Source organism: Rhinopithecus roxellana, chromosome 3, assembly GCF_007565055.1.
Source record: "Rhinopithecus roxellana isolate Shanxi Qingling chromosome 3, ASM756505v1, whole genome shotgun sequence".
In the NCBI taxonomy this organism is placed as follows: domain Eukaryota; kingdom Metazoa; phylum Chordata; class Mammalia; order Primates; family Cercopithecidae; genus Rhinopithecus; species Rhinopithecus roxellana.
In genome coordinates this window covers 1,299,426-1,313,103 of record NC_044551.1, presented here as the reverse complement: position 1 = coordinate 1,313,103, position 13,678 = coordinate 1,299,426, and the positions used below count along the sequence as shown (strand labels likewise).

General features: G+C 37.3%; 1 protein-coding gene across 4 annotated transcripts in view; it reads left to right on the top strand.

Annotated features, from left to right (window-relative positions):
• Positions 1-13,678, top strand: part of GFM2 (G elongation factor mitochondrial 2) — a 48,809-nt gene that overhangs the window by 844 nt on the left and 34,287 nt on the right. For 2 of the 4 annotated variants that reach the window (XR_004056343.1, XM_010363318.2), the window contains exons 2-5: positions 2,696-2,782; positions 5,424-5,508; positions 6,987-7,044; positions 7,457-7,554. Coding sequence is in view for 1 of the 4 variants with exons in the window: in XM_010363318.2 (XP_010361620.1) it covers positions 2,720-2,782; positions 5,424-5,508; positions 6,987-7,044; positions 7,457-7,554 (304 nt within the window). In the remaining 3 variants the exon portion in view is untranslated. Of the gene's footprint in view, positions 1-2,695; positions 2,783-5,423; positions 5,509-6,986; positions 7,045-7,456; positions 7,691-9,569; positions 9,613-13,678 lie in introns of those variants that run through there. The other 2 variants (XM_010363325.2, XM_030927258.1) reach the window with 2 other exon arrangements.

The window sequence follows — 13,678 nt, the reverse complement described above, 5'->3', positions numbered from 1 at the left end:
CTAGAGGCCAAGAAGTAATTCACTACAAGAAAAAATACGTCTACTTGAATACACTGCCAATTTTACCCTTTTACTGCACAGTTGCAGTAAAGTTCCCTTAATTACTTCACAGCTTGCAACGTGATTCAGTTGATGAACAAAAAGAACTGTACCAAAAGAATACTTTCATTAATTCTTAGTGCTTGGATTTGAGGCAGTATTTTGTTTTTGTTTTTGTGGGTTTTTTTGAGACCGCATCTCGCGCAGTTGCCCAGGCTGGAGTGCAGGGGCGCGAGCGCTGCTCACCGCAGCCTCGACCTCCCGGGATCAAGCGATCCTCCGAGTTCAGCCTCAAAAGTAGCGAGCTATAGGCTCGCGCCACCACGCCTGGCTAATTTTTGTATTTTTTATAGAGACGAGGCTTCACCATGTTGCCCAGGCTGGTCTCGAACTCCTGGGTACAAGCGATCCACCCTCCTCGGCCTCCGAAAGTGTTGGGATTACAGGCGCAAGCCACAGCGCCCGGCTTTGAGGCAGTTTTTGTTTTGTTTTGTTTTGAGACGGAGTTCGCTCTTGTCGCCCAGGCGGGAGTGCAATGGCGCCATGTCATCTCACTGCAACGTCTGCCTCCCGGGTTCAAGCGATTCTCCTGGTTCAGCCTCCCAAGTAGCTGGGATTATAGACGCCCGCCACCACACCCGGCTAATTTTTTTGTATTTTTAGTAGAGACGGGGTTTCACCATATTGGCCGGGCTCGTTTCAAACTCCTGACCTCAGGTGATCCACCAGCCTCGGCCTCCCAAAGTGGTGGAATTACAGGCATGAGCCACTGAGCCCGGCCTTTGAAGCAGTTTTTAAGGCTCCATTTTCTAAGGTGATATCATCATTCTCTTTAAAACCAGAAATAATAACTAGCATTTGTATATTTTAGGTACAGTACGTTATATAATCTCTTTGCCTGTAATGCACCCCTCCCGGCGGCCCACCCCCCCACCCCCCGAATTTCCTCCCTCATCTACTTCAGGTCTTTGCTTAAATGTCACTATTTGAATGAGGCCTTCCTTGATCTCTTTACTTCAGTTCTAACTGTCCCAATTCTTTCCTGCTTAATTCTTCTCCACAGCACTTATCATCATAGGAGAGACTGTGTATTGTATTTGTTACTTTTGTTTGTTGTCTCTATCCCCTGACTAGGATAGAGGCAGTATGAGGGCAGAGATTGTTGTCTTTTGTTCACTGCAGTAACGCCAATATCTAGAAAGCAGTGGGTAGACAGACACATAGTAAATTCTTTTTGAATAAATGGGAAGGAATAGGCTTGGGCGGGGGAGGGCTGGGTTGTGCAAATTATCTTTGTATTTGACAACCACTGAGTTAAAGTAAGAAGAGGAAAATGTCTATTAAATGTCTATTACAGTCGTAACTGTAGAGAGACTATGAGGCCCTGAACTTTGGCATTACCCATGAAGAGGGAATGGATTCAAGGCCGGGCATAGTGGCTCACACCTGTAATCCTAGCACTTTGGGAGGCTGAGGTGGGCAGCTCGCTTGAGGTCAGGAGTTCATGACCACTCTGGTCAATATGGCGAAATTCCGTCTCTACTAAAAATACAAAACTTTAGCCAGGTGTGGTGGCACATGCCTGTAGTTCCAGCTACTCGGGAGGCTGAGGCAGGAGAATCGCTTGAACCCAGGAGGCAGAGGTTGCAGGGAGCTGAGATCGAGCCACTGCATTCCAGCCTCGGTGACCCTGTCTCAAAAAAAAAAAAAAAAAGGAAACAGATTCAAATATGTTTAGGAAATCAAATGAAAGTATTAGATGACTTTCTAAATAAGAGTAGTGAATGTGTCTTAGCTAAAATCCAGAAAAGAACAGACTTAGGAATAGTAATGAGTTTTGACATATCTTCTTAATAACGTGGATCACAATGGTTTAACACAAGCGTGTCTAATCTTTTGGTTTCCCTAGGCCACACACATAAAATACACTAACAGTAACCAACAATAGCTGATGAGCTAAAAAAACATCGCAAGAAAAAAAATCTCACAATGTTGGGCTGCATATAAAGCTATCGTGGGCTGCATGTGGCCTGCAGGCCACGGGTTGGACAAACTTGGTTTAACGTGATCTGTTTGTCTCCCCAGCACCCCCAGTCTCAGCTGCGTCCTTAGATTTCTAATGATATTGTACTTGAAACATAGTGAATATTTAGCAAATGTTTTTAAATTAAAGATGCTTAGTTTCTATAATCAGAGAGGAAGAGGACTTTTATATATTTTTTACATGATTTAGTTTTTACATGGTATGGTAGGAAAATCAGAATATACAAATGAACCAGTAATTTTACTGCCAATTAGAAATTACCAAGTGTGGATTCTTAGTTTTTATACTTAATTCTATTCATTTACATAACAATGCATTTTGGTTGATACAGTGTTTTGTAATTTCAATAAGTTGATTTCTAATATATCTCCATGTCTTCCTTTAAACATTACATTAACAAAAAGGGACATTTTAAGCCTAAGAACCATATTTCTCATATTTAATCAGAATTTTCATTTTCTGAATGATGCATTGAATTTTTGGTAGCTAAAAATATCATTCCAACTTTTTAAAAGTAATAGATTTTACCTTACATATGTCTAACTTACATATGCCTTGCTGACATGTAATACATAACTTTAGTTTTATAATTTTGTATATTTATTTTTTCAGACAATAACTGTTTGGAGGATCAAAATGTTGAGCAACTTGAGGATATTTGCAGTGAGTCATCAGACAATACCCAGTGTGCATATTAATGTAAGCATTTCTTATCAAATTAAATGTCCTTTAACAGCCTCAGCTACTTTACTGCCTAAAATGCCCAGTATATCTCATCAGCTGTTGATTCCAGACTTAGTTGAGTCATAACCTTTGGAAATCTTCAAGCCAAACTAATTTGAAAGTAATTACCTTAATTTATTAAGAAATATGAGAGGAAATTACCTTAATTTAAAAGTAAAAGAACAGTGGTAGCTAAATGCTGGTCTCATGGAGTACTAAAATGCCAGTTGTTTTTGAAGGAAGGGTACAGTTTTATATCTAAGAATGTCATCACTTAATGTACATCTTTAACAAAAAATGTGCTATGTAATGTTAAGTATCTATAGATTAAGACTCTTATGAAATAAAGTTTCTCTTAACATCAAAGTATAACATAATTGTACAGTGGTTGATAAAACTACTTTTGGCTGACTTCTGCAGAGCTGTTGGAAGCCAACTTCTTGGGTAGTCTGATCTTTGTCTCAGGAACATCGTTTTAGTCTTTAAGCTCTGGTCTGACTCCTGAATCCTCTCCGAAACACTATAAATTATTTTATGAACTATCGCGTCTTCAGTATATTTCAGAGATATTAAACCTCAAACGTAATAATACCCCTTCTATCTAGAGCTAAGTGAGAGATTACTTTAAAGCTTGCTTGGGTTATTTCTTTTTATCTTCAGTGACTTAACAGGGAGTACAATAGTTTCCCCTTATTCATGGTTTTGCTATTAGCTGTTTCAGTTGCTCAAAGTCAACTGTGGTCTGAAAATTAAATGGAAAATTCCAGAAATAATTCATAAGTTTTAAATTGTGTGCCATTCTGAGGATTGTGATGAAATCTCATGACATCTCACTTAATCCCACCTGGGAGGTGAGTCATCCCTTTGCCCAGCATATCCACACTGTATACACTCCCCACCCATGAGTCAGTAGCCATCTGGGTTATCAGATTGTGATATTGCTGTGCTAGTGTTCAAGTAGCCTTTATTTTACTTAATCATGGTCCCAGAGCACAAGAGTAGTGATGCTGGAAATTTGGATATGCCAAAGAGAAGCCATAAAGTGTTCCCTTTAAGTGAAAAGGTGAAAATTCTTGGCTTTATAAGGAAAAAAAAAGTCATATGCTGAGGTTGCTAAGATCTATGATAGGAATGAATCTTCTATCCGTGAAATTGTGAAGAAAAAGACATTTTTGCTAGTTTTACTGTTATACTTCAAACTGCAAAAGTTATGGTCACATTAATGATAAGAGGTTAGTTAAGATGGAAAAGCTATTCAATTTGTGGGCAGAAGACATGAACAGAAACATGTTCTGATGGACAGTAATTAGGTTCAGTACTATCTGAGGTTTCAGGCATCCACTGGGGGTCTTGGAATATACCCCCTGTGGATAGGGTATGACTGCTGTAGTGGAGAACCTGTAACCCTAAGAAGCCTTATCATCTGTCTACAGTTTTTTTTTTTTTTTTTTTTTGCTACTTTAAAATCACCTGAGCAGCCTTTTGAAGAAGATATATTTCTATATTCCATTTGTGATCTCATTAAGTGGAACAAGGAGTTACCCAGTTTTTCTTCAGTGCTTTGATTGCTGACACTTTCAGACTATGCACTCTGTGACAGACAGTGGGTCTTATCCTAGTCATTATGCAGTGGAAATATTTTCTAAGGATAGTAGCATATTATTGCCAGAAACTTGGTAACTAACCTAGAAATAATATAGATAGCACAGATATGCAGTTCATGAAACACAAAGCAGATTGTGGTGGCCCTAAATCATTACATACACTAACAATTCCAACTATATTGGCAGCTATTAAATGTGTATCTAGTGGTCTGGGCATAAACTGAGGTGGAGAATATTCAGCCTCTACGTGAGAACACGAGAAGGTTAGGTAAGCAGCTAAGGTGGGGGAGGTAGGCTTGGCCTTAAGCAGACCTGCTCTAACTTAGTAATTCTCAGTTGAATGCTACATTGGAGACAACCTGGGAATTTTTTAAAATGCCGCTGCCCAGCTCCTCCAGTTCTCCTCTTCTCTCCCCACCCGTGTCTTCAAGAAGCTTTCCAGATGATTCTAATGTGTAACTACTATAATAAATCCTGAAAACATCTAATGGTTTTAGAGCTCATTGCCCCGCACAGACCTTTCAGCAGATGCAGAGGAAAACCAAGGTGTATCCTGGGTGAGATACCTTATTTAACCTTTCTGACTCTCTCAGCTTCTGACTTTTGGAACTTTAGGGTTGTGGTTCTCAAACTATAGTTATCAGAATCACCTGGAGAGCTGGTTTAAACAGATTGTTTGGCTCCATCCCCAAGAGTTTCTGATTCTCTTGTCTGGAGTGGAGCCTAAGCGTGTGTTTCAAACAAGCCCTCTGCCCATGCTAATGCTGCAGGTTGGGGAGAACCATTGTTTTAAGGTCAGCCCAAAATAGCAAATCAGTATTAATTTTATCCTTATTCTTTCCCCTAGGATATATTTGGGTTGTCACTTTTTAAAAGAATTGGAGTTAATAAATTAGGACTACTTTAAAGCTATACAAAATAGTTTGTCTTCTGACAAAGCATAATTACAATGTTAAAACTGTAATAAGTGATGCTAAAATAAAATTAATGTCGTTTCTTTTTCTCTTTACTAGAATATATGCTGCTATAAAGTAAGAGCAAGTTTAAAAAGGTTAAAGCCACATGTGCCGCTTGGAAGAAATTACAGTTCCCTACCAGGTACAAATGTTAGAGTCTTCTAATTTTATCTAAGCTGTTCGCTTTATCTCTTTTCTCTCTCTTGTTTGCAAGAATCGCTCTTATTAGGGTTCTGTAACCATTTTTTACTTCTTGGCTATTTCCAAGAGAGTATTAGGGGTGGGAGTATTCGGATAGGTGCCAGAAGGAAATACTAGTAGAGCTGTGCTCCTCATCTGAGGAACATGCGAATGAGCGAGCAAAGGAAAGGATGGTGGCTTTAGTAGCTAGTTTGGAAGTTTTAACATGTGAATGTAATTGTAGAGTGGTCTTGTGAAATATTTTTTTCTAGTTTATTTCTTTTTTTATGCAAGTGTTTTCTGTCAAGAGAGATTTACTAGAATAATTTATTTTGAGGATTGTTATAAGTAGTTTGGTTAAGTATTTGGGATTGTTTAGGTTAGATACATGGCATCAAAAGCTGGAAGATGGAGGAGCTGACTTACTTTTGAATGTCCTTTCTGTGTTTGAAACAAGCAAGTGTGTGGTAGACTCTGTGAAATTAGTTTAATTCTGTTGCTGTTCTCATTACTGTCTTTGTCAAGTGAGAATAATAGAATAAAAATACTGATTGGCTGTTGACTTACAAGGAAGATTAATTTAATGGGCTACATTGTTGGTGTGTATCTAGGTCTCTGTATTTTGCTCATGTGAATTTGACTGTAGTAGTATAGATTATCTTTTGATCTTCAAACCACCATGAAGTTTCAAAAATAATGTAAAATTCTCCTTTTTGTATCATAGAAACATGGGAGAAATGGTTTAAATAACAGGAGGGTTTTAATTAAATTTACCAATATAACTGCCTTGTTTCTTTAGAATTACTTCTTAATATTAGTAAACTATATGTTAAGCATAGAATAAACCATATGGACTTTTTAATTTAAGAAATACTGCTTGGCCTTTCAAAAGTATTAAATTGTTACAGCTTCTATTCAGTGAAACCTCCCAGGCTGTCTTTAAAGGTATTGTGTCCTGGGATTGCTGAGAAAGGCAAGTTCCACATTGTATAATAATTCATTATCAACTGACATGAAGATCACTCTTAGCTCTTCGAACCCTGGAAAAGGCAGGTTTATAGGACTATGCATTTAAAAATTTTTCTTTGATTCAGGATCAGTGCCTTAAGATTATTATTGTGAGCATTCTAATTCTACAGTTTTGTAAATGGAAGTGAAGTAGGTGGCAGAGATTGGGGTGAATCTGTATTATTCTAAGGATATGATCTAAAACTTGATGTTTAAAACTTTTACCTTGTTGTATTGTCATCCATAGCTTTCCCTATACATTGCAAGGAAATAAATTTTAGTTTATTTTAGATTTATTTAGCTTGAATTTTACTTTATTTACTTTATTTGGAATTACAGTATTTGCTTAAAGTTATTTTAAAGTCTTTCATTTATAAATTAAAGGAAAATTTCATAAATGTAACAGTTCAATTTTACCTTTCTTTTCATTAGGCTTAATAGGGAATGATATCAAATCCCTTCATTCCATCATCAATCCTCCCATAGCTAAGTAAGTACTATCATTGATATCACACTTTTCCATAGACTGTCACGAAAATTTGCAGTTTTTCTCTGATGGACAAGAGTGAATGCTGTAATTTTTATGACTTTCTGCCCTAGCCAATTTTAAATAGATGTTGATAATGTATTTTAGCTATTTTTCTCAATGCTAAAATTTTTTAATGTAACAACAGCACACTTTTCATAGAATGAATATAAGATAGTCTCAGAATTGTAGGTTGTAGTTAGCCCTTTTGTTACTTAGCTATGTTAATAATGTGGATATACTCTAAATGTTTTCCATTTTTCTAGTTTTTACAGTTTTATAAATTATAGAAATACCAGCTTTGAAATTTGGACAGCATATATACTTTGGTTTTACAATTTTAGTAATGTCTACCTTATTTTTTCCTTTTAAACAGAATCCGTAATATTGGAATTATGGCTCATATTGATGCAGGCAAAACTACCACCACAGAAAGAATACTGTACTATTCTGGATATACAAGATCACTGGGAGGTTAGAATGGATTCCTCCTCTTCCCACTCCCCATTAGCAAAAGCATCATTGGAAAATATTTTGATTAAGAAGTCAACCTACACACCTTGAATATGGCATAGAGCTACTGATGTCTAAACCACAACTTAAAGATAAGGTAGTTGCAATATCCACCAAAGGGTCTCTTAGATTCAACTAAATATTCAGACTTGTAAGACTATCATAGGCCCCATTTGACACTCATCTACTCAGAATGCAACAGGACAGGAACCATAGCTTGCCAACAGAGCAGCATTAGGTGTTTCTTTCTAGAAGAGTCCTTATAGCAGTCCCCGTAGCTATCTGGGAGCTATCTTCTTTGGCTGCCCCAGAGTGACAGATTAGGTGCAAGGTGACAAGATTCATAGGAGCCACCGTAGCTTAGAAGATTCATGCCCTATAGGAATGAATATCTCTTGTTATAACTTCATAGGCATAGCTTCCAGGTGCCACATAAGGTACATGCCATAGCCAGGGAAGCTCAGAGTTTTGTATCTCCATAAGGTACTTATATATATAATTCATTTATAGTTCTTCGCAGTTCAGATTTAGTTTACCAATCAGAAGTTATTTTTCCCATAAGATATATTGCCTAGGAATGTAGTTGACATACCTCTGTTACCTGGTTTCTAGAAGAAAAGAACCAAAAAATGTAACAGAAGTTAAATTCTCATGTCAAAGAGGAGAGGATTTTGTTAATCCTTAACCTAGTTATCTTTTTTTTTTTAATTGTGGTTAAAAAAACACAAAATTTACCATCTTAACTGTTTCTAAGTGTACAGTTCAGTAGTGTTAAGTATATTCACATTATTGTTTAACCAGTCTTCAAAATGTTTTCATGTTACAAAATTGAAATTCTATACCCATTAAACAATTCCCATTTTCCCCTCTCCCCAGTCCCTTGCAACCACCCTTCTACTTTTTCTTCCTGACTTTGACTACTCTAGGTACCTCACATAAGTGGAATCGTAAGTATTTGTCTTTCTATGACGGGTTTATTTCACATAGCACAATGTCCTCAGGGTTCATCCATGTTGTAGCATGTGTCAAGATTCCTTTTTTATGTTTTAATTTTTTTTTTTTTAGAGACAGGATCTTGCTCTGTTGCCCAGGCTGGAGTGCAGTGGCTCAGTCACAGCTCACTGCAGCCTTGAACTCTTGGGCACAAGAGATCCTCCTGCCTCAGCCTCCTGAGTAGCTGGGACTAGAGGCAGGTGCTTCCACACTTGGCTAACTTTTGTATCTTTGGTAGAGACAGGGCCTCAGTATGTTGCTCAGGCTGGTCTCAAACTGGGCTCAAGTGAAGATTCCTTTTATAAGGCTGAATAATATTCCATGTGTTTTTATTTATTTACTTCAAACTATTGCAGTTTACTATAACAAGAAGGAAATCAAGCTTTAAAGTAATTATAGTCACTAAGCTGAAAAATCACCTACAAAAGTCATGGCAATAACTTATTTACAGTTAGAAAGGAGAATATCAAGACCTTGCTCTCATAGTAAGATAAACTAGACATGTACACAGTCTTATGATGTCAAAAAACTGAATATATAAAAATAGAACCCACATAGAATGTTCTCTCTCTTTTTTATATACACACGTTTTCTCTGTGATTGCCCTTAAGTTTATGTCCTTATCATAACTGGTTTATTATATTTATAATTAAAGATAAAGAATCTTAGACTTTATATTCTAAAAAGCAACAAGGTTAACAATTTTCTCCCCTAAGGCTTATTTTATTTTATTTTTTATTTCAGTTGGCTTCTGGAGAACAGGTGGTTGGTTACATGAATAAGTTCTTTAGTGGCGGTTTCTGATATTTTGGTGCACCCGTTACCCAAGTAGTGTACACTGTACCCAATGTGTAGTCTTTTATCCCTCACTCCCCTCCCGCCCTTTCCCCTGAGTCCCCAAAGTTCATTGTATCATTCTAATGCCTTTGCATCCTCATAGCTTAGCTCCCACTTATGAGTGAGAACAAATGATGTTGGTTTTCCATTCCTGAGTTACTAAGAATAGTGGCCTCCATTTCCATCCAGGTAACATACACATATTTCTTTTGCTGTGTGGAAGCTTTTTAGTTTAGTTAAGTCCTGTCTACTTACCTTCGTTTTTGTTGCATTTGCTTTTGGGTTCTTGGTCATGAAGTCTTTGCCTAAACCAATGTCTAGAAGGGTTTTTCCAATGATCTTTTCTAGAATTTTTATGGTTTCAGGTCTTAGATTTAAGTATTTGATCCATCTTGAGTTGATTTTTGTATAAGGTCAGAGATAAGGATCCAGTTTCATTCTTCTACGTGTGGCTTGCCAGTTATCCCAGCACAATTTGTTGAATAGGGTGTCCTTTCCCCACTTTATGTTTTTGCTTGCTTTGTTGAAGATCAATTGGCTGTAAGTATTTGGCTTTATTTCTGGGTTCTCTATTCTATTTTATTGGACTGTGTGCCATTTTTACTTTTTTAGACGGAGTCTCTCTCTGTTGCCCAGGGTGGAGTGCAGTGGTGCAGTCTCAGTTCACTGTAGCCTTTGCCTCCTGGGCTCAAGCAATTCTCCTGCCTCAGTCTCCCAAGTAGCTGGGACTATGGGTGCCCACCACCATGCCCAGCTATTTTTTTGAATTTTATTTTTAGTGGAGATGGGGTTTCACCATGTTGGCCAGACTGGTCTCAAACTCCTGACCTCAAGTGATCTGCCCGCCTCGGCCTCCCAAATTGCTGGGATTATAGGCGTGAGCTACCATGCCTGGCCCTATGTGCCTGTTTTTATGCCAGTACCATGCTGTTTTGGTGACTATGGCCTTGTAGTATAGTTTGAAGTTTGGTAATGTGATGCCTCCAGATTTGTTCTTTTTGCTTAGTCTTGCATTAGCTATGCAGACTCTTTTTTTGGTTCCATATGAATTTTAGGATTTTTTTTTCTACTTCTGTGAAAAACAGTGGTATTTCGATGGGAATTGCATTGAATTTGTAGATTTCTTTTGGTAGTATGGTCATTTTCACAATATTGATTGTACCCATCCATGAGCATGGGATGTGTTTCTATTTGTGTGTCATCTATGATTTCTTGCAACAGTATTTTGTAGTTTTCCTTGTAGAGGACTTTTATCTCCTTTGTTAGGTATATTCCTAAGTATTTTATTTTTGTTTTTTTGCAGCTATCGTAAAAGGGGTTAAGTTGTTGATTTGACTCTCAGCTTGGTTGCTGTTGGTATATAGCAAGGCTACTGATTTGTGTACGTTAATTTTGTATCCTGAAACTTTGCTGAATTTATTTACCAGTCCTAGGAGCTTTTTGGATGAGTCTTTAGGGTTTTCTAGGTATACGTTCATATCATCAGCAAACAGTGACAGTTTCACTTCCTGTTTACCTATTTGCATGCCCTTTATTTCTTTCTCTTGTATGATTGCTCTGGCTAGGTCTTCCAGTACTATGTTGAATAGAAATGGTGAAAGTGGGCCTTCTTGCCTTGTTCCAGTTCTCAGGGGGAATGCTTTCAACTTTTCCCTGTTCAGTGTAATGTTGGCTGTGGGTTTGTCGTAGATGGCTTTCATTACCTTAAAGTATGATGTCCCTTCTGTGTCAATTTTGTGGAGAGTTTTAATCAGAGGGATGCCGGATTTTGTCAGATGCTTTTTCTGAGTCTATTGAGATGATCGTGTGATTTGTGTTTTTAATTCTGTTTATATGGTGTATCACATTTATTGACTTGCAGATGTTAAACTATCCCTGCATTCCTGGTATGAAACCTACTTGATCATGGTGGATTATCTTTTTGATATGCTGTTGGATTCAGTTAGCTAGCATTTTGTTGAGTATGTTTGCTTCTATGTTCATCGGGGATATTGGTCGTTTTCCTTTTTTCGTTGTGTCTTTTCCTGCTTTTGGTATTAGGGTGATACTAGCTTCTTAGAATGATTTAGGGAGGATTCCCTCTTTATCTGTGGAATAGCATCAATAGAATTGGTGCCAATTCTTTGAATATCTGATAGAATTCAGTGCAAATCCATCTGGTCGTAGACTTTTTTTGTTGGCAACTTGTTAATTACCATTTCTTTCTGACCGTTACTGGTCTGTTCAGAGTTTCTATTTCTTTCTGGTTTAATCTGGGAGGATTGTATATTTCCAGGAATTTATCCATCTCCTCTAGGTTTTCTAGTTTATGTGTGTAAAGGTGTTCATAGTAGCTTTGAATGATCTTTTGTATTTCTGTGGTATCAGTTGTAATATCCCCTGTTTCATTTCTAATTGAACTTATTTGGATATTTTCTGTTCTTGATTAATCTCACTATCAATTTTATTTATCTTTTCAAATAACCAGCTTTTTGTTTCACTTTTGTATTTTTTGTTTGTTTTAATTTCATTTAGTTCTGTGCTGATCTTGGTTATTTCAATTCTGCTGGGTTTGGGTTTGGTTTGTTATTGTTTCTCTAGTTCCTTGAAGTTTGACCTTAGAATGTCTGTCTGTGCTCTTTCAGACTTTTTGATGTAGGCATTTAATGCAATGAACTTTTCTCTTAGCTCCACTTTTGCTGTACCCCAGAGGTTTTGATAGGTTGCATCAATATTATTGTTTAGTTCAAATAATTTTTTAATTTCCATTTTGATTTCATTGTTGACCCAGTGATCATTTGGGAGCAGGTTATTTAATTTCCATGTATTTCTATGGTTTTGAGGGTTCTTTTTGGAGTTGATTTCCAGTTTTATTCCACTATGATCTGAGGGAGTACTTGATATAATTTTGATTTGCTTAAATTTATTGAGACTTCTTTTTTAGCCCGTCATGTGGTCTATCTTGGAGAACGTTCTACATGCTGATGAATAGAATATATATTCTTCAGTTGTTGGGAAGAATGTTCTATAAATATTTGTTAAGTCTGTTTGTTCTAGGATATAGTTTAAGTCCATTGTTTCTTTTTTGTTTTTGAGATGGAGTCTGGCTGTGTCGTCCAGCCTGGAGTGAAATGGTGCGATCTTGGCTCACTGCAACCTCCACCTCCCGAGTTCAAGTGATTCCCCTACCTCAGCCTCCCAAGTATCTGGGATTATAGGCACCCACCAACGTGCCTGGCTAATTTTTGTATGTTTTAGTAGACACAGGGTTTCACTGTGTTGGCCAGGCTGGTCTTGAACTCCTGACCCGGGTAATCCACGTGCTTCAGCCTCCCAAAGTGCTGAGATGACATGCATGAGCCATTGCGCCTGGCCAGTCCATTGTTTGTTTGTTGACTTTTTGTCTTGATGACCTGTCTAGTGCTGTTAGTAGAGTATTAAAGTCCCCCACTATTACTGTGTTGCTGTCTGTCTCATTTCTTAGGTCTAGTAGTAATTATTTTATAAATTTGGGAACTGCAATGTTATGTGCATATGTATTTAGGATTGTGGTATTTTCCTGTTGGACTAGTCTTTTTATCATTGTATAATATTGCTCTTTGTCTTTTTTAACTGTTGCTGCTTTCAGGTTTGTTTTGTCTGATATAAGAACAGTTATTCCTGCTCACTTTTGGTGTCCATTAGCATGGAATATCTTTTTCCCCCCTTTACCTTAAGTTTATGTGAGTCTTTATGTGTTAGGTGAGTCTCTTGAAGACAGCAGATACTTGGTGAACTCTTATCCCTTCTGCCATTCTTTGTCTTTTAAGTGGAAAGTTTAGGTCATTTACATTCAATGTTAGTATTGAGATGTGAGGTTACTATTGTCACTATTTGTTGCCTGAATACCTTCTTTTTTTTTTTATAGGTCCTGTGAGATTTATGCTTTAAGGAGGTTCTATTTTGGTGTATTTCAAGGATTTGTTTCAGGATTTAGAGCTCCTCTTAGTAGTTCTTGTAGTGCTGGCTTGCTAGTGGTGAATTCTCTCAGCATTTGGTTGTCTGAAAAAGACTATATCTTTCCTTCATTTATGAAGCTTAGTTTCTCTGGATACAAAATTCTTGGCTGGTAATTGTTTTGTTTAAGGAGACTAAGATAGGACCCCAATTCCTACTAGCTGGTAGGGTTTTTGCTAAGAAATCTGCTGTTAATCTGATAGGTTTTCCTTTATAGGTTACCTGATGCTTTTTCCCTACAGCTCTTAAAATTGTTTCCTGTCTTGACTTTAGATAAGCT